Source organism: Stomoxys calcitrans, chromosome 4 (genome assembly GCF_963082655.1).
Source record: "Stomoxys calcitrans chromosome 4, idStoCalc2.1, whole genome shotgun sequence".
In the NCBI taxonomy this organism is placed as follows: Eukaryota; Metazoa; Arthropoda; class Insecta; order Diptera; family Muscidae; genus Stomoxys; species Stomoxys calcitrans.
The window spans coordinates 122,932,024-122,957,363 of NC_081555.1; the positions used below are offsets into that span (position 1 = coordinate 122,932,024).

A 25,340-nucleotide genomic window follows, 5' to 3' on the forward strand; every position below is an offset into this window, starting at 1 on the left:
TCTATAGAAAATTTTATAAAAATCCCTTTCGATAGGAAATTTTTGTAAAAATTCCCTCTCTATAGGAAATTTAGACAAAATTCCCTTTCTATAGCAAATTTTGACAAAATAATCTTCGTATAGAAAATTCAAAATTCTCCTTCATAAGGAAATTTTGTAAAAATTCCCTAACTATAGGAAATATTGTCAAAATATCCTTTCTGTAGAAAATTTGTCAAAATTCGCTTTCTATTGGAAATTTGGTCAAAATTCCCTTTCTATTGGAAATTTTGTCAATATTCCTCCTTTTAGGAAATATTTATTCAAAATACTCTTTCCACTGAAAATATTGTCAAAATTACCTTTCCATAGGAAATCTTGTCAAAAATCCCTTCCTATAGGAAATATTGTCAAAATACCCTTTCTGCAGAAAATTTGTCAAAATTCGCTTTCTATTAGAAATTTTGTCAAAATTAGCTTCCTATTGAAATTTTTGTCAATATTCCCTTTCTATAGGAAATTTTGTCAAAATTCCCCCTTTATAGGAACTATTTTTTCAAAATGCCCTATCTATAGGAAATATTGTCAAAATTCCCTTTGTACAGGAAATGTTGTCAACATTCCATTTTTATAAGAAAATTTTGTCTAAAGTACCTTCCCTTGAAAATTTTGTTTAAAATGTCCATTCTCTAGGAAATTTTATCAAAATTCCCTTTTATAGGATATTTTAACAAAATTCCCTTTCTATAGAAAATTTTGTCAAAATCCCTTTCGATAGGAAATTTTTGTAATAATTCCCTTTCTATAGGAAATTTGTCAAAATTCCGTTTCTATAGGAAATTTGTAAAAATTCACTCGCTTTCTATAGGAAATATTGTTAATATTCTCTTTCTACAGAAAATATTGTCGAAATTCACGTTTGATATGAAGTTTTGTTAAAATTCCCTGTCTATATGAATTATTGTCAAAATTCTCCTTTATAAGGAAATTTTGTCAAAATTCCCTTCCTATAGGAAATATTGTCAAAATACCCTTTCTGTAGAAAATTTGTTCAAATTTGCTTTCTATTGGAAATTTGGTCAAAATTCCCTTTCTATAGGAAATTTGGTCAAAATTCCCCCTTTATAGGAAACATTTTTCAAAATACACTTTCTATTGGAAATATTTTCAAAATTACCTTCCCATAGAAAATATTGTCAAAATTCCCTTCCTATAGGAATTATTGTCAAAATACCCTTTCTGTAGAAAATTTGTCAAAATTCGCTTTCTATTGGAAATTTTGTCAAAATTCCCTTTCTATACGAAATTTTGTCAAAATTCCCCCTTTATAGGAAATACTTTTTCAAAATGCCATATCTATAGGAAATATTGTCAAAATTCCCTTTCTATAGGCAATGTTGTCAACAGTTCATTTCTATAGGAAATTTATTCAAAATTCCCTTTCTATTGGAAAATTGTCAAAATTCCCTTCTATAGGAAATATTGTCAAAATTCCCTTTCTGTAGGAAATTTTGTTAAAACTCCCTTCCTATAGGAAATATTGTCAAAATTTCTTCCTATGGAAAATTTTGGCAAAATTCCCTTCCTATAGAAAATGTTGTCAAAATACTCACTCTATAGGAAATTTAGTAAAAATACTCTTTCCATAAAAAATATTGTCAAAATTCCCTTTCTATAGGAAATTTTGTCAAAATTCTCTTTCTATAGGAAATTTTGTCAAAATTTCCATTTCTATAGGGAATTTTTCAAAATTCTCTTAATACAGGAAATACTGTCAAAATTTCCTTTCTTTGGGAAATTTGGTAAAATACCCTTCCTATAGGAATTTTATCAAAATTTTCTTGTTATAAGAAGTTTTGTCAAAATTCGCCTTCTATAGCAAATTTTGTCGAAATTCCCCTTTCATAGGAAATTTTTTTCAAAACTAACTTTCTATAGAAATCTTGTTAAAATTCCGTTTCTAGAGGAAAATTTTTCAAAATTCTTTCTTGAGGAAAAGTTGTCCGTTAGGCAATTTTGTCTGTTTGCGCTTTCTTTTTTTTTACCTCAAAATCGTATTAAGATTTCATTGCAGGAGTCCGGCTTTAGACCATTGTTTAATGCTTTCACAAAGCCGGACAATATCCTGCAATTGAATCTCAAAATTTATTTTTTGTGAAGAATTTTTGTGGGAAATTTGTCACAATTTTTGTATAGTATAGAAAACATTAAAATTTAATTATTACGCTAGTAAACATTGTCAAAAAATTTAAAAAAATGTAAAATTTTTCTCTATATATAGGAAATTTTGTCAAAACTCCCTATCTAAAGAAAGTTTTTTCAAATTCACTATCGATAGAATATTTTGTCAACATTTACTTGCTGTAGCAAATTATTGTCAAAACTTTATTTCTATAGATAAATTTGTCAATATGTCATTTCGATAGAAATTTGGTCAAAATTTCTGTTCCTGAAGCAAATTTTGTCAAAGTATCTTTTGTATAGGTAATTTTTAAATACCTTCCGCCCAAATTTAAACATGTGGTTTGTGGTTTTGGCTTACAACATATGGGGACTCTCTATCTTCTTTAAGGCCATATTAAAAGGGCCCTTCAAAAGTCTGAGAACTATCAATGCTTTTCAGGTTTTGCTCTACTGACCACATACTTGGAATTTTTCGCCCTCAAATTGGGTTTACTATTAGTACAAATGGAAATTTGCCAATGGGCAACATTAAGCAACAGGGACAAACTTCTCACGTGTTGCCTGATTCTATCTCAATGATCTATCTCAATAATTAGGGGCCCCCTTTCTATAGCCTAGTCCGAACGGCGTGCCGCAGTGCAACACCTTTTTGGGTTTTTACATGGCAAGGAACCTCACAAATGTCGCCAGCATTAGGAAGGGACAAACCACCGCTGAAAAATTTTTCTGATGTTCTCGCCAGGATTCGAACCTAGTCGTTCGCCGTATTTTATTAAAAGTTAATATATACATACATACAGTACAAGAAGAATTAAAATCTACTTGAGTTTATCCTATAATGATATAAAAATTTCATTTGGTGCTAGCTTTAAGACGCATTCTATGTTTCTGCTTATCCTTTCTCCTGCCTTTGGTTGGGTTGAACACCACTTTATTAGTCAGTTCTTTTTGTTCTCTTTGTTCCATGTGAAGATGTTCTTTGATTACGATTTTTATTGGCTTTGGTATTTTTATGATTTTTATTGAAATTATTTTCTTTATTGTTTTTATTATAATTTCCCTTCTTCCGGTTGACATTATTGTGCTTTTTGTTGAACGGTGTTTTACGCTTGTTACCACCATGATTCCATGTTTGCTGGGGTTTCCATCCACCATGTGCGGCAAACATGGGAGCCTGCGTTGTCATAGGCTCCAGTATTGGTTTAATGTTGCTGGTGGTCAGCACAGGCATTTTTGGTGTAGTGACATGAATCAAAATTGGCCTCCTTACGAGCATAGCTGGTTTGTTGCCTTCTTCCCATGGTTTTCTGCTGTAATCAGCAATTATGGGTACCGTGGAAGTTGATGCTTTCGATAATGGTGCATCATCGGGATTGGCAGGTAAACTGTTTTCAGGAACTTCATGTGCATCAGCAGCATCTCCAAGACTTTTTGCTGCGGCATAAGTGCTTACCAATAGAACTTGTAATGCTAAAAGCAGCATTAACTTCATTTTGACCTTTTCTTTTGATGTCTTTGGGGAGACTGAGCATCTTTGGTCTACTATGTCTACTATATATACGAGAGCATATGGTTTGACATGTTTCCTCAAAATGCATCCAAAGCAGACGAAGACAATTTGAAATATTTCTTGTTATAATGTGCTTACATATAGTTTTGTATATTGATTTAGGTGATGTACATAAACTCTTACCTTATTCGGAGTCATCTATAACCCATATATTTAATTTTGTTGTGAAATGAGTAAATAATAATATTTTATTACCCTGCTGTTTACATGAGGAATAGCTCTAGGTTAAAGTTTATGGAGTTTGAAGGTGACGAGTACACCTAACAAAAAAGGTTTATAATAATGACATATTTTATGTTTCCACTCAAGGTTCTGTATTAAGTGTCAGAGTAGTGAACTGGAAGTCTTGGCACAAAGGATTGTGTATATCAATCATGTGATTTAATAATGACCAAAAATTGTCTATGAGAGTCTGGGCTTAGAGCGCCACCATAACCAAACACTTATAAAAAGAATCTCTAAAAGTCTATGCCAGCAGTATGGTCTCATCACTTTATTATTCCAAAATCCGAGGGAGCGTTAATCTCTTCCTTACATGTCAATAATATCTGTGACTTTACCATGTCGGTTGTTTTGGCCAACTTACTCTCCTGAAAGCAATTCACTCCCGCTATATGTAGCGTAGCACAGAGTTTAACATGTCCGCCTGGGTTCGAATCCTGGCGAGACCATCAGAAAAAAATTTCAGCGGTGGTTTTCCCCTCATAATGCAGGCAACGTTTGTGAGGTACTATGCCATGTAAAACGTCTCTCCAAAGAGGTGTTGCACTGCGTCACGCCATTCGGACTCGGCTATAAAAGGGAGGCCCCTTATAATTGAGCTTAAACTTGAATCGGACTGCACTCATTGATATGTGAGAAGTTTGCCTCTGTTCCTTAGTGGAATGTTCATTCGGCCTGAAGCAGAAGTTGGTAACTGGGCCTTCAATGTCCTGATCTCTCTTCTTCTCACGTATCTTTTGCGTAGCATTGGGTAACATTTGGTTGCACCAAAGTTCCGCCAATCCAAGACTACATAGAAATGACAAGCTAAAATATTGTGTTGCCCAAAAAGTAATTGCGGATTTTTCATATAGTCTTCGTTGACAAATTTTTTCACAGCTTGTGACTCTGTAATTGGATTCTTTCTTCTGTCAGTTATCAGTTACGACTTTTAGCTTGCTTTAGAAAAAAAGTGTAAAAAAATAGAACTCATCCTGTTTGCAAGTGCCAGGATTCGAACACTTCAGATTTTTATACCCTCCACCGAAAGATGGGGTATATGAATTTTGTCATTCTGTTTGAAACACTTCAAAATATCAATTTTCAACGCTCTTAATACTAAAAAGTAATCTCGAAAAAGAAAATCTTTAAAAAAGTTAGTAATTCCATGCTACTTAGAAAATCCCCAATTATTTTCCATCCCACGCTTCTTTGTTGGTTCATGTCTGGTATTGTGTCCCCACCTATGTACCGGTGTCTGTTAACCGCGAAATCCGGGCAATGACATAGGAAATGCTCCAACGTCTCATCATCTTCCCCATATGACCTACATATTCTATCACTTGTCGCACCGCTTTTGCATAAGTGAGCTCGAAGTTCTATGTGTCGTTATGATACCGAAAGCTATGCTGACCTCCTTCTTACTACTTTTCAGTGTAAACCCCGTCTTCTCACGATCCGGATCTTCCGATAGGATTTTCGCCGTCCTTCTGATCGGTTCGCTGTTTTAACGTCCGTCGACCACGCCCTTGACTCGGACTGCGTCGACCCGAAAGGCTTCGGGTTAATCAAGTTTATTAACGGCAGTCCGCTGGCCTTTACTGCCAAATCGTCTGCTCTATTGAGTCACCTGGCACTACATGGCCTGATGTCTCAATATGAGGATTTTAGCTATCCAAATCATCCCAATCTTGAAAGAGACGGACTTGCTTCCGCAGTGCGCCATGCCTTTGGTCTTAGCCTAACTTGTCACGAAGACTTGATCAATGCAAACCACAAGGAGAGTTCCTTCCTCCTACTCCTCCTTGGGGAAGACCTCCCACTTCTCTTCGATTAAACCTTGGTTTTGCTTGTCCAAGAATCCCAACATGCGTTTCGTCGCTAATTTACTACCCCGTCCCTTTATGAAGAACGTATTTTGAGCTGGGAAATATCCATCTTTCTCACCAGGTCGAGCTTTGCGCCCTGCTAAGGAGCGTGGATATCTTTGACGAGCTGTTTGACGGTATAAATACATTGTGCTGACGTAAAACGCAGAGTAAAGATGTTCCCTCTATACTCGCCGCTCATCATTTGTATGGGTGGCCCCTCTACGGAGTTCCACACATGTTCGAAAATCCGATCGTTAACCAGATCCTCCACTTGAGACCGATGATCTGGTGGAATCCTACCGGATGCACAGCCGATATTGATGACTGCATAAGTCAACTCATCTCTGTTGTGCTTCCTGGCGTAACTCTGGCATAAGAGGAGGGCTCCTTACCATTCTCAGCAACCATCTTCCTCACCCGTGATGGCTGTGACCTCCTTTTAAAAGTCACAGTCCTCCATGAAAATTCTGGGGCCGTGCGTGCCTCCTTGTTCCTGTTCCGACTTTGCCAACCTCCGCAGAACACTATCTGGAGTCTCCATTGCGGGAGGGCTGGCTTGGTTTTCCCAGAGTACTTGAAAGCGGGGAGTTCTTTTTCTTCTTCAGCATTTTAGCCGTGTTATGCTCTTCGGCAGATCTGATTCCTTTTGCAGCTTCCGTAGAAGTGCTTGGAATGTAAATTCTATCCCTTCCAGCATCCTGCACTTTCGCCCGATTACGCTGCCGGTACATACTCCTCTGTCTCCTTCGTCGTGCTTTCTCGGTCTGCTTGTGAGCTTAGCAAAGACATCGCTCACTTCTGCTGTCTTCCCGCTGCCCTCATAGCTCGATACGACTGCGAGACGGTTTCATAGGCACTGTCGCTATCTGAATCCGAGTCAGAAACACCACCTTTACTTTAAGACTTGGGACGAACTGTGCACCAATCTGGTTTATTCGTCTCTTCCCCATTTCTTAGTCTGACGACTAGTTGTGTGCTTGAAGCATTACTCTCTCAAGGCACCCACACCAATAGGAGGGAGTCTTTGTAATCCATTTTGAGCCTACTCCAAAAAGGCTTTAAAATCTTTCGTAATAGGTAGAACCAATTCCGAGACACGGATATTTTTCTTTAAGGAGCAAAATAAAAACTCGTTCGCTCCACTCAACAACTACTTAATTTTTCTACTATTCTTAACTATTCTAGATATCCGACCCATTGACATACACATTAAGTGCGAGGCAGCCACTGCGGCTATGAGACTGAAAGCGATGGGAGAATGGATTGGGGAAGGTGGCAGCTAATACCATCGCGGTATAATCAAGGTGTCGATAGGAAACCTTGAAGGAAGGGAAGAGGTTTCCGATCGGATACCTGAGATGAACCTTGAGGTCGAGTGCGAGGCACTTAGGTAAAATTGGTGAGCAAGTGATAGGAAGGGGAAGATGATGAGACGTTGGATCATTTCCTTTGTCATTGCCTGGCTTTCGCGTCTAATAGATACCTCCACTTAGGTGGGGACGCAATACCAGATACGAACCAAATTAGGGGCGTGGCATGGATGTTGGAGACCATAGTATAAGTCATTGCCTAAAATTTCAGTCAATTCGAATATGAATTACGCCCTTTAGGAGCTCAAGAAGTAAAATAGGGAGATCGGTTTATATTGGAACTGTATCAGGCTATAGACCGCTTCAATCCATATTTGAGACGTATGTTGAAGGTCATAGGAGAAGCCGTTGAACAAAATTTCAGCCAAATTGGATAATAATTACGTCCTCTGGAGGCTCAAGAAGTCAAGATCCCAGATCGACTTATATGACAAATATATCAGGTTATGAATCGATTTAGACCACACTCAGCACAGTTATTGGAAGTCATAATTTAACACGTCATGCAAAATTTCATCCAAATCAGATAGGAATTGCGTCCTCTAGTGGGTCAAGAACCCAAGACCCCAGATAGGTCTATATGACAGCTATATCAGGTTATGGACCGATTTGGCCCATTTACAATCCCAACCGACCTGCACTAATATGAAGTACTTGTGAAAAAATTTCCAGCGGCTAGCTTTACTCCTTCGAAAGTTTGCGTGCTTTCGACAGACAGACGGACCGATGGATTGACATGGCTAGATCGACTTAAAATGTCATGACGAGATTTAGATACAGCTCCATTATATTTCTTTTTTCCGATATGGCCCTTTAAGACTGTAGTAGTAATGATTTAGTTTCGATCTCTAGCAAATTTTGCACAAGAATTTTCTCCACTGTCACAATTTGGTCTGATCTTTACAAAATATTGCATGAGGTATTGGGGCGTCAACCAATACGTGTGTTCATCAAAATCAGTTCAGACATACATATTGCTGACATATTCATTTTTTAACCGATACGTGCTGTATCCCCAATTTAGATCCGATTGTAAGAAATCGTAAGGTATGCAATATTTAAATCTGGCCGGATTTAGGCATAGGTTCCATGTATTAAAAGTAGTTGGCGAACTGGGTGGTATAGAGTATTATATAGTCGGCTCTATCTGACTTTTGCGTTTTCTTACTGATTTTCTAGTAGAAATACATATTTCTTATTATAACTAAGCAGTGGATACGAATATATCGCTCTAGATCTCATTTGGTTGAGATGGTACACATGTTTTCCTTACAACTTCCGAAGTTCAAATGATCGTTTGGATACCATAAAAATTTTATGACATCTCTGCGAAAAACGCTGCCAACAAAGCAATCGACGATAATTGGAAAACTTTAATAATTAAATGTATAAACAAATAAAAGCGTCATGAATATTAGCACATGCAAACATTGGTATTCCCAACACCATGGCTTTTACGTCAAAATAATCGCAGAACTAGACTCAAAGGAGTCAAGTAGATGTTAATATAGAAATTCAGTACTGCATTTAGATTGAAACGTTGTGCTGTAGAAAGAGGCAAGATCGGGAGATGGAATGGCAAGAGTTTAAAAACGAAGGACAGGATTATTGCATCAAAAAGCGGATCATAATCATTATGGGTCCAAAAAATAAGCTAAGAGACCCATGTCATGGATAATTATAGCTAGAAGAAACGGTAAAAGTGTTATAGTTAGAATGTTTTTTAATTTGCTTATTTACCAAATGAAGTATTGCAGCCTGCTTGGGATCTGTTGATCTATACAGATGTATCAGCAAAGCGACATCGTGAAAGGATATGTCTGCCACACACTTGAAGACTGCTGCAGGATGCTATCTGTATAATAGCGAAGTAAATGCAAAATTTGGCCATGAAGATTTCATCAAGGAACAGCTGGGATATTTGTCCGATACAAGTAAAATGATGAGGGTATACTAATTTCGTCACTCCGTTTGTAACACCTCGAAATGTTCATCTAAGCAACCATCGTCATGACATCGAAATCACGATAGTCTTCGAACGAATGAAGAAATCCATTTGAATATTTGCACAGAAATTTCTTATCGATGTGGGTCGTTGGGGAATGCAAATGGGCCATATCGGTTCTAATTTGGATATAGTCTCCCATTCCCAATTTTGACATCTTGAGCCCCTAGAAATCTAAATTTTCATCCGATTTGGCTGAAATTTGGCCCAACGATTTAAGTTCTGACTTCAAACATTAGTGACGGGTATGATTCGAATCGGTCTATCCCTATACAAACCGATCCTCGGTTTTGACTTCCTGAGCCACTAAAAGCCTTCGCTTTTATCCGATTTTGCTGAAATTTGGCACAACGACTTCTGTTATGACTTTCAGCATCTGTACCAAGTATAATTCGAATCGGTCTTTATACTGATATAGCGCCCATGTAAACCGAAGCCCCGGATTTGACTTCTTGAGCACCTATAAACCTCAATTTTCACCCAATTTGACTGAAATTTGTCACAAAGGTTTCTACAATGACTTCCGCTATCCATGGATACTGATATGCAAATGAAAATTTGCCAATGAACATTCCATTTAGGAACAGTGGCAAAATTCTCACATATTCATGAGTGCTTTTCGATTCATGTGTAAGCTCAGTGACAAGAGGCCTCCTTTTTATAGCCGAGTCCGAATAGTGTGTCGCAGTACGACACCTCTTTGTGCAGAAGTTTTTTCATGACAAAGTGCCTCACGAATGTGGAACCCAGGCGTTCAGCTCATAGGCTGACATGCTAACCTCTGCGCTACGGTGACCTCCAAATACTAATATAGGCCCCTTAAATACTGATTCCCCCATATGATTACTTGATACCATAGCAACCAATCCGACTTGGTTCTTCTGTAATAATTCAAATACGAACTGAGTTAATAAAGGGAAATTTTAGCGGAATTCATTGGGGTAAATTTCTGCAAACGTTTTGCACGACTATCCCCTCCAGACCTGAAAAAGAAGTGAAACCCCCGGGGGATATAGAAATAATGGTGAAGCGGATCACAAAGGTCCATTATGTCTCGCTTATTTCAGCATGTACTATAGCAAGAGCGAGGGGCAAACAGCGACCACCATGGTGGACCCCAGAACTGGTTGATTCAAGGATGGTTTGCAAAAAACTCTTAAACAGGGCGAAACCCCCAGGGTACCGCATGACCGGACTTCTGTAAGGCTGAAAAAACATAAGTTCTGCTGAGAAAGGTTCAGAACAAATCCTGGGTGGAGTTCAGCAGCTACGTGGAGGATACATCTGAGGCCTCCAGGCTAAGGAAGATCCTTTCATCGAAACCCATTTCGTTGGGATATATTAAGAAGTCTGATAATGTATGGACAATGTCTAGTGAGGAATCGCTTGAACTGCTCGTTAGTTAACATTTCCGGGAAACTCTCTAACGGACAACGTGGAGCCAGAAGAAGTTGCCGCTAGTAAGCATTCCTCGGAAGTTGGTGGGGAAATTATGTCTGAGTCGAAAATCCCCTGGGAGATAGAAAGTTTCCACTCCTTTAAGTCGTGTTGAAGTATCACCGATTGAATTACAAGCTGCGCCTGATAGATTGGCTCCTTTGCTTAGCGATATAAACTCTGCTGGTATCAGCATGTCGTATATACCTGTGGGATGGAGGGCCACAAAGGAAATTTACAATCTAAAAGCAAGAAAACCGTACTACACGAAGGCGAAAGATTTTTGCCTTTTCAATCAGGCATCCTTACTAATGCTGACTACATTTGTGGGGTATTTTGTCATGTTTAAAACTTCTCTACCAAGTGGTGTCGCTATGCGGCACTCCTTTTGGACTCGGCAGTGAAAGGAGGCCTCTTATTATTGTGCTTTAATCGGACTGCTCTCATTTATATGAGAAGAAGTAACCCTTTTCAAGGTAAATTTAGTAGTACTAGTCTGCCATCCTTTATAATAGACACTCTAGAAGGGTTGATAAAAACATAGCTTAGGGCATAGATCACTAAAAGTTCGCCTTTAGTAAAGGGAAGTCCACAAGAACAGCCCTTCATGAGCTAGTCACCTACATAGAGGGTTCTCTCGCTATTAAGGGATATACAATGGCAGCATTTGATAACATTGATTGTGCTATCAATAATGCAAAACCGACGTAAATCATGAAGGAACTGGAGTTTCTACACTCAAAAAACTTCTTTTCTGAAAAACGCCGGATTTTGTTTACGATAAAAATACATGTTTTTGCAATAAATTCTTGAAAGAATTTGTGACAAATATAAAGTTTTTTAACCCTGACAGTATCATTCATTCTTGATATGTTGTATGTTGTTCTAACGATTTTTGTCATTAAACATACCAGTATTTTTGTACCAAAACTTTAAAAATTGTCACTTTCGAGTTTACCACCCGCAATCATCCGAGCTGCTCAATATACTGCTATTTGATCAGTCAAAATAGAAAAGCAAAAAAAATTTTGTGTGTGAGAATGGGTCTATACCAGTGACGAGGATACAATTGCATTTATTTGCAAGCCTATGGGTCTGCTTGGAAAGATTTTTTTGTGTACGCACAATTTACGCTCAAATACTCACCCCTTTCTCTCTAATAGGAGAGAAACAAGAGAATAATTATTGGACCAGTACACGAATAATCGTTTACGGCTATCGAATCACTTTTGCAATTAAAGAGTTTTTGGTTTTACAACAAAAGGAAGGTCCTTTTACCGTAGACAATGCTGCTAAAGGGATTACGATAAACAAAGTTGGTAACGTTCAATAATACGTTGTGGCAATCGTTTCATATGTTGAAGCGAAACGTTACACGGTTACAATAAAAGCATAACTTAGTGATAAAAGTAATTTGTTTGTCATAAAAATTTCCCAAACGTTTTAGTTTTTTGCGTACAGGCATCACCACTACCGTAAGGAAGTTTGTTAGTAATTTTCTTACTTAAATACTTACGACATCGAAGTGCGCTACTAAAATTGGTCTAGGGGTGAATTCTCCTAAAACAGAAGCTGTTCTTTTCAGCAGGATATAAAAGTCACCCATGGTGGCATCTGTCTTCTTGAAAGGAGAACATTTTCTATCTACTGAAAAGTAAAATACCTGGGTATATGCTGCAGTTGTCAGACCTATAATGCTATATGGCGTTATTATCTGGTGGATGGCGCTTTTAAAATCCACCTACAGTTTAATACCCAGCAGGATCCAAAGGTTGTCTTGTTTGCGCATTACAGCCGCACTGAGGAGGACACCATCAGATTCACTGAATTTAATGCTAAATCTTATGCCTCCGGACATTGTGGCTAGACAAATTGCTCCGACCACTTTTGTAATGCTAAGAAAGCTTTTTTTTTGGTAATGTAGCGGCTACGGCCACTGTGTTATATTTGCTTCAGTGTGGTTACACATAGTCTTAGGTGCTTTTTGATAAAAAGTACTATATCACTACTCGTGATAGAACCGATTAGAACTACAATATCCCTGGCAATAAAAGTTTCATAGAATTCTATATGGATGGTTCCACACTAGACGACCGGGTGGGCTTTGGGATATACTCTAAAAAACTAAGATTGGTCACATCGGGAAGGTTACCCGACCGTCGTTATGTTAAACACTACAGTTTAACATAACGACAACTGGCATAAATATCTTCTCAGATAGCCAGGCAGGCATTAAATTCCTGGATAATGTATTTCTGAATTCAAAAACCACCCTCGACTGTTGCAGTTCGTCCAATGAGATGGCTGAACAGTTCGAAATCGGCCTGCTCTGGGTGCCGGCTCACAGGGAATTGTAGAGCGGACGAGCTTGAGGGACTTGCAACTACCTTACACATCCTAGGAGAACCGGAATCTGTGGGTATGCCTTTAGCAACACGTAAGCTAAATCCTTAGGATCAGGCACGAAGCGCAACCAATGACAGATGGTCACAAAGCACAGTGTTCACTGCCATTGGCCAAAATTCGAAAAATTAAAATCCAATATTATGTACCATCTACGCATACATTAACTTTCAAGAGGTCAATCTTCTCAAAAGTATACATGTGATTGACTCAATCTAAGGATACTCTTGAAGAATAGCACCAAAAAAGAGAAGATGTAATTAGTTGATTTCTCACGTGAGTTAAGTGCAAAAGTGAAGTGAAAACAACATAACAATAAAAAAAAATAAATGAAATTTATGTTGACAACATTTATAATGGATATTGAAAAGAAACCTATTAAGTTTAATGTCGTTTTGTGTATGTTAATTTGTATAGATTATTCAAAATTTGTGTTTTATTTGTATGTTTTACGATGCCATCTCACCAGTATAATTAATCTTCAGGAAGGTTTTTGGTAATGTTCCCCCTTGAAGTCCCCATTGATCTTTTACAACAATGGCAACAGTGGTCTTAAGATGCAACATTCGAAATTTTAGTTGAAACCTTTGGCAACCTTTGAAGTTATGACCAAAATACTAGAGAGACCTATATGTTTCTAGTCAGTTTTCGGTTTTTTTTTTATATACAAATACATAAAAAAATTGTAGCCGAGACAATAGTTAAGAACTTTTTAGCAACTGAAAACGGTCTCGGCAGATCGGTCTATAAGGCAGCTATATCGAAATATATTTCGATTTGGACCACATTCGGTTCGGGCATCAGTAGACATCGTACAACTCGACGTTCCAAATTTCAAAGAAATCGGGTTATAAATGCGGCAATTATGGGCTTGAGACTACAAATCGGTAGATATGGCAGCTATATCGAATTATAATCGAATTGGATCATTGGACCGTTCCATATCTGCGAAATCGGGTAATAAATGTGGCTTTTATGTGTTTTTGGCCGCTCTTTCCATGCAAGTTCGACCACAGTGCAAAGTTGGGGTTGAGAACACTATGTGACCCAATCTTGACTTGAAGAGTTCAGTTCACTGTCTGGTCGGAAAACATGCTGGCAGACTAAAGGTTACAAGTAACTACCTCTGCAGAAGCTGTGAGGACTTCGAGGAAAAGAGACTATAGAACATCTTATATATGTGTGTGTGTTCTGCACTGGTAGTTACAAGGAATTTCAATTTAGCTTCTCATTTCCCAACACGTTGTTTGGCTTTTTAAAGCGATCTCGATGGTTCATGGGTAGGAATAAAAGACATCTTCCTTTTCTTGTTTCTTTGGTACCACAGTAGACGAAAACGTCCAAGTGAGACTATTTAATTCCGAGGCATGGGTAGATTTGTTATAAAATTAGTGGACTAATTTGCATTGATGAAAAGTACTGTTTGAGTTGTATGACGATGTGAGCATCAGAACACAACTGTTGCGTTGGCTAGGTCATATTGTGAGAGTAAATGAAGAAGCTCAAGCGAAGAAATCTTTTGAAGACGATCACGGCGATATACGCAAAACACGAGCCCGATGGAAAGATCAAAGGCGTCTCGAAACTTGATGGCAGGGATTTTAGAAGGAGCGCAGTAGATCGAGGCGCTTGGAACGCTATTCTAAGTTCGGCTAATGAGACAAAGGTTCTGTCATAGCCAATTAAAGTAAGTAAAGAGACTGATGGCAGACTACCACTTAAATCTAACCAAACCTTACCTAATATTGCAGGTCATAGTAAAAGCTTTAACCAAACATTGGCCGATTTGGCTCGTTTTTGTACTCACCACCATAAGAAAGGGGTATCCTTACCTAGTTATTCCTTTAAACACCTCGAAATATTGATCTAGGACCCCATAAAGTATATATATTCTTGTTCGTCTCGACATTCTTAGTCGAACTAGCCATGTGCGCCCGTCCTTCTTTCGAAATCACGATAGCGGTCGAAGGCGAGCTAGCCGCTTGAAATTTTGCACAAATACTTTATATAGATGTAGGTCGTTGGGGATTGCTAATGGGCCATATCGGTTCAGATTTGGATAGAACTTCCATATAAACCGGTCACACGATTTGACTTCTTCAGGGGCCCTGCAAGTCGAAATGTTTGTTAGATTTGGCTGAAATAGTGTTCCGTTACGACTTCCAACAACTGTGCCTAATACGGGCCGAATCGGTCTATAACCTGATGCAGCTCCCTTATAAACCGATCTCCCGATTTGATTTTTGTAAGTAGGACTTTGCGCAGTGTTTTGTTTTATCTCGCAACATCTATGACAAGTTTGGTCTAAATCGGTTCATAACCTAATGTAGATCCCATATAAACCGATCTCACGATTATACTTCTTAAGCCTCTAGATGTCGCAATTCTTATCAGATTTGACTAAAATTTTGTACAACGGATTGCAAGCGGTTTTGACTTAATTTGCCCTAAAAATTTATATGATTGGTGGAAATCGAACACCAATAGCATGTTACAGTACTCATTAATAGAATTTAACAATATCGCACAAAATCAAACGGTATTAAAAGTTGTGATACAATTTTTAAGGTTTCAATTATTTGGAAGCAGACGTCATCGCGTATGAAAATATTTTTTAGGTATAATCAGAAACAGCTTTTTCTGTTTGCTTTGTACAGCGTGTGGCTGGTATATGTATTCTTCATTAATAAAAGTGTTACCACCAAAAAAACAAATTTGAACACTTGTATATTTCCCCAAGCGTACTGAATAAATAAGTTTAAAAGTACAATTTAAACAGATATACAACAATCTTTGAAAGTGCGTCATTTGAAATTAATGCCACCAACGGTATGGAATTTAAAATTTTTCTCGCTTATATTCTATAGAAAATATATTGCTTTGTATGTTTTTCTTATTCATTTGCCAAACAATATGCTTAATTCTTATTGAAAATCTAACCTACAGCCAAACCTTCATTCTGAAAGCAGTCATAAAACAAATTTGCAAATTTGCCGGTGAACATTCCATTAAGGAACGGGAGCAAACTTTTCACATATCAAATAATGCTGTCCGATTCAATTTTATGATCAATAATAAGGGGCCTCCTTTTTACACCCGAGTCTGAACGGCGTACCGCATTGCGACACCTCTTTGGGAGAAATTTTTTCATGGCATATTACTTCACAAATGTTGGCAGCCTTAGGAGGGAGAACGGGGAAATGGCTTTGGCCGTTTTCCTTTCAGGTGACCAGTCCGGAACCGTTTGGGGTTCAACTGGTAGTAGCTTCGCCTACGAGGTCTGACCGGAGTCCTTAATCTGGTACCAGGGGAGTCGAGAGCCCCTGGGACTTCGATCCCAGCCCGAGGCCCCAGTGGGGAGCAACGTGATGGCTGTGGTTTGGACTCAAATCGCGGGTAGAGCGCAAGCTCGATGTGGAGTTGTATTGCAACCGGGTGCCGCGACCCATAGATCGGAAGGACTTTTAGATAGTGCTCCGCCCCTAACCAAGGGGAAGAACACGTCCAAACAACGTGAACTCGAATTGGTAGCTATGCATAGCTAAGGCGATGTATGGGGGCGTTGGTGGACGCATTGTATTCACCCGGGGTTAAGAGCCCTGCAGGATTAGGCCAACGCAGCAAGTACCTGCATTAAACACCATTACGACTTACTCCCTCCACCATAGGATTGGAATAAACCAACTTCGTCATTCCATTTGCAACTCATCCAAATATTGATCTGAGGACCACCGAAAAATATATATTCTTGATCGTCTTGAAGTTCTGAGTCCGTTTATCCATATTCGTCAGTCTGTCTGTCTGTCGATATACTTCTTTTTAGTGCAGGCGTTTTAGGTTCAGCCGGGCTGAATCTTATAAACCTTCCACCAATAAATGAATTTTTCCAATATATAGGAGCTCTTTCAATGGAACGATATGTACCTTACTTGTCATGGCTGTTCAAAGCCATTCAAAATACCACTTTCAAAATTTCATCCAAATCGGATGTTATTTTGCTCCCTCTGGATGCTCAAGATGTCAAATTAAGCGATCGGTTCATATGGGAGCTATATCAAGTAATGAACCGATTTTGATCATACTTAGCATGTATTAATACCCTACACCACCACTGTGGAACAGGGTATTATAACTTGTTTGCAACGCTTAAAAGGAGAAGAGCTAGACCCATTGATAAGTATACCAATCGCCTTGGAATCACTTCCTGATTCGATTTCGCTATGTCCGTCTTTCTGTCCATGTATTCTTGTGATCAAGTTACAGGTCGCATTTATTGTTCGATTGTCAAGAAATTTTGAACAAGCTTCTTTTTTGGCCCAAGGACAAACGCTATTGATTTTTAACAAAATCGGTACAGATTTAGATATAGCTCCCATATATATCTTTCATCCGATATGGGCTTTTAAGGCTGTAGAAGCCATAATTTTTTCCCGATCTTTACAAAATTTGGCATGAGGTGCTTTATTTGACGTATTCATATGTGTGCAAGATTTCATAAAAATCGGTTCAGATTTAGATATAGCTTCCATATATATCTTTTATCCGTTATGGAGTTTTAAGGCTGTAGCAGCCACAATTTTGGTCCGATCTTTACAAAATTTGGCATGGGGCGTTTTATTCAACGTCCTCATATGTGTGCAAGATTTCGAAATCGGTCCAGATTTAGGTATAGCTCCCACATATAACTTTCATCCGATATGGAATTTTATGGCTGTAGCAGCCCCAATTTTGGTCCGATCTTTACAAAATTTTGCACGAAGTGTTTTCTTAAAGTCTCAATTCGACTGCGAAATTTCATAAAAATCGGTTCAGATATAGATATACCTCCCAAATTTATCTTTCATCCGATTTGGACTTTTAAGGCTGTAGTAGGCATAAATTTTCGGCCCGATTTCTAAAAAATTTATCGTGATTTGTTTTATTCAGAGTCCCAATGCGAGTGCAACATTTCACATTAATCGGTCTAAATTAAGATATAGCTCCCATATATATCTTTTATCCGATATGGTCTTTTAAGGCTGTAGAAGTCACTATTTTAGTCCGATCTTAACAAGAAGTAATACGAGGTGTTTTATTTGATGTCTTAATACGTGTGCAAAATCCGAAATACACTTTAGCCTGTAGAAACCACAATTTTCTTTCGATTTTGGATTTCATTAAAATCGGTGCTGATTTTGTATATATTTCACCCGATGTGGACTTTTAAGGCAGTAAAAGCCAATATTTTTGACATATCTCTACAGTATAGGGTGTGAGATGTTCTATATGACGTCCCAGAATAATTGTCACTGGTCTCGTTTAAAAGTCGAAACATTACTCTACGGGCTAAGTCACCCAAATTGGATAATGCGCCTTCCAGAGGCTCAAGTCAGAAGTCAAACCAAGAGATCTGTTTATTGCGGCCTCTGGAAGGATAAATGGGAACTATATGAGGATATACTCCGATTTGGACCAAACATGTAGGCTTGCCAGGTCCCCAAACCAGCAAGTCGGCAAACGCAAAATAGATGGTCGGGATTAGTTGGAATTCTAGGAAAAAACTAAATTTTTGTCGAAATTAAGTTTTTATTGCAAAGAAAAACAAAACAAAATTATTGCAAACAAACGAATTGAAGGTCGAAATTTTTTAGGTGTTCTTGGTTTAAACGTGCTTTATATAACGGTGATGCTTCCAAAATTTTTTCTCTATAGTAAGACACATTTTCTTTGGCGCCAAGCTGGTTGAAAACACTTGATGAGCAGCCATTGGCGGTCACAGCTGCCCATCAATTACTTGAGATAGAAAACTATTGGCTGTTCAAAGACTCAAATACTTGTACCTGCGCTCGATTATGTATACACTATCATTTTGGGAGTGTACACAGTTGGCACGTTTTTCTTCTGCGAGAACATGATGTTCGCAAATTCACCACTTTCGTGCAATTTGTACGTTTTTTTACCAACTCAGAGCAAAAGTCAAGACAAAATGTGGTCATATCGGGGAAAAATGAGTGGATTATGGAATTTATATTTGTTAAGGTTGAAAAGACGGTGCAGATGTTAATCCGCCCCATGCTACTATGGACATACACCTAAGCCAGTAATCAGCTTGTTGTGACAAAAAAGTAACCTCGAAAAAGAAAATCTAAGTTGGGAATTTCATGCTACTTACAAAATCCTTAATTGTTTTTCATGCCACTCCCGCCGTAGCGCAGAGGTTATCATGTCCGCTATGACGCTGACCGCCTGGGTTCGAATCCCGGCGAGACCATCAGAAAAATAATTTCAGCGGTGGTTTTCCCCTCCTAATGTTGGCAACATTTGTGAGGCACTATGCCATGTAAAACTTCTCTCCAAAGAGGTGTCGCACTGCGGCATGCCGTTTGGACTCGGCTATAAAAAGGAGGCCCCCTATCATTGAGCTTAAACTTGAATCGGACAGCACTCATTGATATGTGAGAAGTTTGCTCCTGTTCCTTAGTGGAATGTTCATTGGCAAAATGTGCAATTTTTTTTACTCCCCTCAGTTGGTTCATGTCTACCCTTTCATTCCCCTTTACTTTGCTATGGCCAGATTTTGCCATCCTCAGAGAAGGCGTTAATCCCCTTCTTACGTTCTCGCTTTAGCTCCACACACCGCATACCGTGATCGCCCGGATCTGCGCCTGCAGGACCGTATTATGGTCAGGCAGCCTTAAACAGATCTCAATCCCTGGGTTCTCAATATAGACCCCCAGGTCCACTCTGTCCTCTAGGTTAGATCCATCCGTGCAACATGATCTTCCAGATGGCAATACTAGGGTTCTGTCAATCCAAAACTGTGCCGCTGGCAGCAATGCCTCGCACTCGACCTTAATATTCGACTCAGGTATCCGATCGAAACCTCTTCCGTTCCTTCCAGGTTTCCTATCGTCGCCTCGATTATACCGCGATGGTTTGAGCTGCTCCCATCCATTCGCACATCGCCTTAACATAGTTGGCACGTTTTTCTTCTGCCCCCATGCCCACTCTGTCCTCTAGCTTTGATCCATCCGTGTAACATGATCTTCCAGATGGCAATACTAGGGTTCTGTCAATCCAAGACTGTGCCGCTGGCAGCAGGGCCTCGAACTCGACCTCAATATTCGACTCAGGTATCCGTTAGAAACTTCTTCCGTTCCTTCCAGGTTTCCTATCGTCGCCTCGATTATATTGATCTAATTACGCTCCTGTAGAGCCTGTGGACTATCTTCGGATTCAGGCCCTATTTCGAACCTACGGCCCGTCTACATAGTGCCAAACATCTGTGAGCCCTCTCAGTACGCTCCTGAATGTGACACTTCTAATTCAGTTTCCTGTCCAAGATCACGCCTAAGTATTTGACCTTGTCACATATCGAAATCGTCTTATTAAGGAAACGTGGTCCGTTAAATTGGCCTACCATCGTCTTCCTTGTGAACAGTCATATTTCAATCTTCTCTGGGTTAACATTGAGACCTCTGAGTCTAGCCCAGTCATATGCCATATGCAAGACTCTTTTGGCCCTTCTGCATAGCTGGTTCGGATCCTTACCCCTTAGATGTATTATAACGTCGTATGCGTAGTAGACGGGCTCAAATTCCTCCTCATTCAGCATCCGTAATAAGTCATTTTTGGTAGTCGCCCATAAGAGTGGCAATTAAATGCCACCCTGTGCCACTTTCTCCCTTACATTTATGCCATGCGACACACAATTTATCCACCTGTTCCTTAGCATATGGTTTACCAGTCTTTAATGACCGGGTCCGGGTCTAAGGATTGGCTCAATGTGTCGGTCTGCACAATGTTAAAAGTTCCCTCGATTTCAATGCATATCACAAGAGTGTACGTTTTGGCATCGAGGGATTCTTCTATTTTATTCACAACCTCGTACATGGCAGTCTCCACCGACCTTACCTTGACATAGTCATGCTACTTGTATTTGAGCAGATCGCTGGATGTCCTACTCTTTATCATGGTGTCCACGTGGTAGGTCTGTAGGCAAAATTTCCTGAGAAATGAAATTTTGACAAAATTTCCTGTAGAAATAAAATTTTGACAAAATTTCCTATAGAAATGAAATTTTGACAAAATTTCCTATAGAAATGAAATTTTGACAAAATTTCCTATAGAAATGAAATTTTGACAAAATTTCCTATAGAAATGAAATTTTGAAATGAAATGTTAACAAAATTTCCTATAGAAATGAAATTTTAACAAAATTTCTATAGAAATGAAATTTTGACAAAATTTCCCTATAGAAATGAAATTTTGACAAAATTTCCTATAGAAATGAAATTTTGACTACATTTTCTATAGAAATAAAATTTTGACAAATTTCCTATAGAAATGACACTTTGACAAAATATCCTATAGAAATGAAATTTTGACAAAATTTCCCATAGAAAAGAAATTTTGACAAAATTTCCAATAGAAGTGAAATTTTGTGAAAATTTCCCATAGAAATGGATTTTTGAGAAAATTTCCTAAATAAATGAAATTTTGACCACATTTCCTATAGGAATGAAATTTCGACAAAATTTCCTATAGAAATGAAATTTTGACAAAATTTCCTAAATAAATAAAATTTTGACCACATTTCCTATAGGAATGAAATTTCGACAAAATTTCCTATAGAAATGAAATTTTGACAAAATTTCCTATAGAAATGAAATTTTGACAAAATTTCCTATAGAAATGAAATTTTGACAAAATTTCCTATAGAAATGAAATTTTGACAAAATTTCCTATAGAAATGAAATTTTGACAATTTTTCCTGTAGGAATTCTTTTTGTACCCTCCACCATAGGATGGGGGTATACTAATTACGTCATTCTGTTTGTAACTCCTCGAAATATTCGTCTAAGACCCCATAAAGTATATACATTCTTGATCGTCATGTCGATCTAGCCATGTCCGTCCGTCTGTCCGTCCGTCCGTCTGTCTGTCAAAAGCACAAACTCTTCTTATAAGTGTAGGTCGGTTGGGATTATAAATGGGCCATATCGGTCCAAGTTTTGATATATTGGGTTGCCAAAAAGTAATTGCGGATTTTTTAAAAGAAAGTAAATGCATTTTTAATAAAACTTAGAATGAACTTTAATCAAATATACTTTTTTTACACTTTTTTCTAAAGCAAGCTAAAAATATCAGCTGATAATTGACAGAAGAAAGAATGCAATTACAGAGTCACAAGCTGTGAAAAAATTTGTCAACGTCGACTATATGAAAAATCCGCAATTACTTTTTTGGCAACCCAATAGCTGCCATATAAACCGATCTGGGATCTTGACTTCATGAGCCACTAGAGGACGTAATTCATATCCGATTTGACGGAAATTTTGCATGAGGTGTTTTATTATGATTTCCAACAACTATGCCTATTATGGTTCAAATCGGTCCGTAACCTGATATAGCTGTCATATAAACCTATATGGGTCTTGACTTCTTGAGCATCTAGAGGGCGCAATGCCTATCCGATTTGGCTAAAATTTTGCACGACCTGTTTCGATATAACTTCCAACAACTGTGCCGAGTATGGTTTAAATCGGTCCATAACCTGATATAGCTGCCATGTAAACCGATCTGGAATCTTGACTTCTTGACCCAGTAGAGGGCGCAATGCCTATCCGATTTGGCTGAAATTATACTATTTGTTTCGCTTTAAAAGCTTTGGTTTTGAAATTAAAATAATACAAATTGATATTAATGTGGTTCAATAAGATAATACACATTGTTTTGAATAAATTTTAAAATTTTATTTTCGAAAATTTTAATTCTCTTTTACTTTTAGAGATCTAAAGGCAAAAAAGCAACTATATATCAAAATAAAAATAACAATTTATCTTCCAAATCTAATTGGGATTAAGTTTGACCTCGGCAAAGGCTGCATTTAGGGAGGGTTTCGACATATACTGATAGCGTTGTTTTTCCTCAACGAAAATTTGAAAATGACCCTCTCCGAAACCAAAATTACGCATAGTCTTGCGCATTGCCTTGGGTATGAGACTCAGACCTCCTTCATGGGATGTGGGCGATGGTGGTGCTGATGATGAAGTCATCACTTTTGTGGATGCGGAGGAAATTGTTAGGCCTGCTGCCAAGGAAACAACTGAGGCTGCGGATGCCACAGCATCAGTTGCAGTTGGTGCAACACAACGTTCATCACATCGTTTGTCCGTCGGACAATTGGCATTTTTGCAGGCCTTTTCCTCGATGATGCAGAAGATTTTTATCAACTTTTGCACTATGAATATAACGAAAAAGAAGAAAATGTTAATGGCATACAAATGTTTTCTGGCTGCCAAAATCATTGTGATGATGCTTCAGAGTTTTCTGCTGTTACAAGAAAGACAAAGGTCGGTTATCTTGATCGAGTGATGTTCGAAGTGTTGGCACTGTTGTATTATGAAAATATCACAGTGCGTTTAAGGAATTTGTGAAACCAATTGCAATAGCTTGCAAGTGTAACTGATTTGCTTTAGTCAACTGCTGTGATATTTATATGAAGGGATTTTATGTACCTGGACATTTTTTTTCAATAAGTGGCCGATAAGAAAAATTTTTTTTATACCTGTGGCTCATTAAGGTAGCGTCCTTATGTGTATTTCATGCTTGATCATTTTCTTATAGCCAATTTGTTTGTTGGGTTTTCCTCCATCTAACAACTCATTTCAAAGAAGATACTTAGCATTTCCCAAAATATGCTTGCCATTGAAAAATATCTTCCAAGGAATTATGTCCATCATAATTTGGTTGTCTAATGCCATGTGGGCAAAAAAATTCCACTATGGGGTTTCAAATATCTTTTAAGCGGTAAGGCCATTGGTGAACATTAAGACATTCAATGCCAGTTATTATCAGATTATTTGAATCTAACCAGCAAGGAAGGATAAAAGTCGGCCGGTGCCGACTGTATAATACCCTACACCTCCCCCTTAAGTGCAATGTGTGACCTATATACAATTCTGAATCAATTTTGATGGACCTCGACGAGCAAATATATTCAAACTGTAAAAACTAAGGTTGACAAATGACAACAACCCAACATGGCAAACTACCCAAAATCTGACGAACCTAGATATGGGAGCTATATCTAATTCTGAACCGATTCCGAGCAAACTTCTCAGATAATGTGGTAGTCGTCGAGGACCAGCGTTGTGCACAATTTTGGCAAGATTGGTCAATAAATGCGCTTGTAGTGGCTCTTAAAGTGAAAATCGGGCGATATACATATATGACAGCTATATCTAAATCTGGACCGATTTCTATGAAACTCACCAGTAATATTGAGAGTCATAAGAAAATCCTTCCTGCAAAATTTCAACAGAATCGGATAACAAATGATCACTTTTTTGCAATATTTCTCAAAATCAGACGAACATATATATGAGAGCTATATCTAAATCTGAACCGATTTCCATGAAATTCACCAGTAGTATTGAGCGTCAAAAGAAATTCCCTCCTGCCGAATTTGGAGAAAATTGGTTAACAAAAGACCATTTTTTTGCAATATTATTGGAAATCGGACGAACATATATATAGGAGCTATATCTAAATCTGAACCGATTTTGACCAAACTCTATGTATATTGTGGTAGTCGTCGAGGAAAGCGTTTTGCAAAATTTTGGCAAGATGGATCAATAAATCCGCTTGCTGGGACTCTAGAAGTTAAAATCGGGCGATATTTATATATATATGAGAGCTACATCTAAATCTGAATCGATTTCCATAAAATTCACCAGTAATATTGAGAGTCATAAGAAAATCCTTCCTGCAAAATTTCAACAGAATCGGATAACAAATGATCACTTTTTTGCAATATTTCTCAAAATCAGACGAACATATATATGAGAGCTATATCTAAATCTGAACCGATTTCCATGAAATTCACCAGTAGTATTGAGCGTCAAAAGATATTCCCTCCTGCCGAATTTGGAGAACATTGGTTAACAAAAGACCATTTTTTGCAATATTATTGGAAATCGGACGAACATATATATAGGAGCTATATCTAAATCTGAACCGATTTTGACCAAACTCTATGTATATTGTGGTAGTCGTCGAGGAAAGCGTTTTGCAAAATTTTGGCAAGATGGATCAATAAATCCGCTTGCTGGGACTCTAGAAATTAAAATCGGGCTATATTTTTATATATATGAGAGCTATATCTAAATCTGAACCGATTTCCATGAAATTCACCAGTAATATTGAGAGTCAAAAGAAAATCCCTTCTGCCGAATTTCAAGAAAATTGGTTAACAAATGACCATTTTATTGCATTATTACTGAAAATCGGACGAACATATATATGGGAACTATATCTTAATCTGAACCGATTTTGAC

At 38.1% G+C, this 25,340-nt stretch overlaps 2 protein-coding genes across 3 annotated transcripts in view; one reads left to right on the plus strand and one right to left on the minus strand.

The window, feature by feature from the left end:
- The window catches only part of LOC106095965 (mucin-2), a 316,849-nt gene that overhangs the window by 9,079 nt on the left and 282,430 nt on the right, over positions 1 to 25,340 (plus strand). The gene's annotated exons all lie outside the window — the stretch shown is intronic.
- LOC106095967 (uncharacterized) lies at positions 22,851 to 23,309 on the minus strand. Its single transcript, XM_013263433.2, has one exon. It carries the CDS (start codon positions 23,307 to 23,309, stop codon positions 22,851 to 22,853), a length of 459 nt encoding a protein of 152 aa, XP_013118887.2.

Bases quoted from the DNA above. Each gene is read 5' to 3' on its own strand.
- LOC106095967 (XM_013263433.2), bottom strand. From the start codon at position 23,309: ATGATTTTGGCAGCCAGAAAACATTTGTATGCCATTAACATTTTCTTC.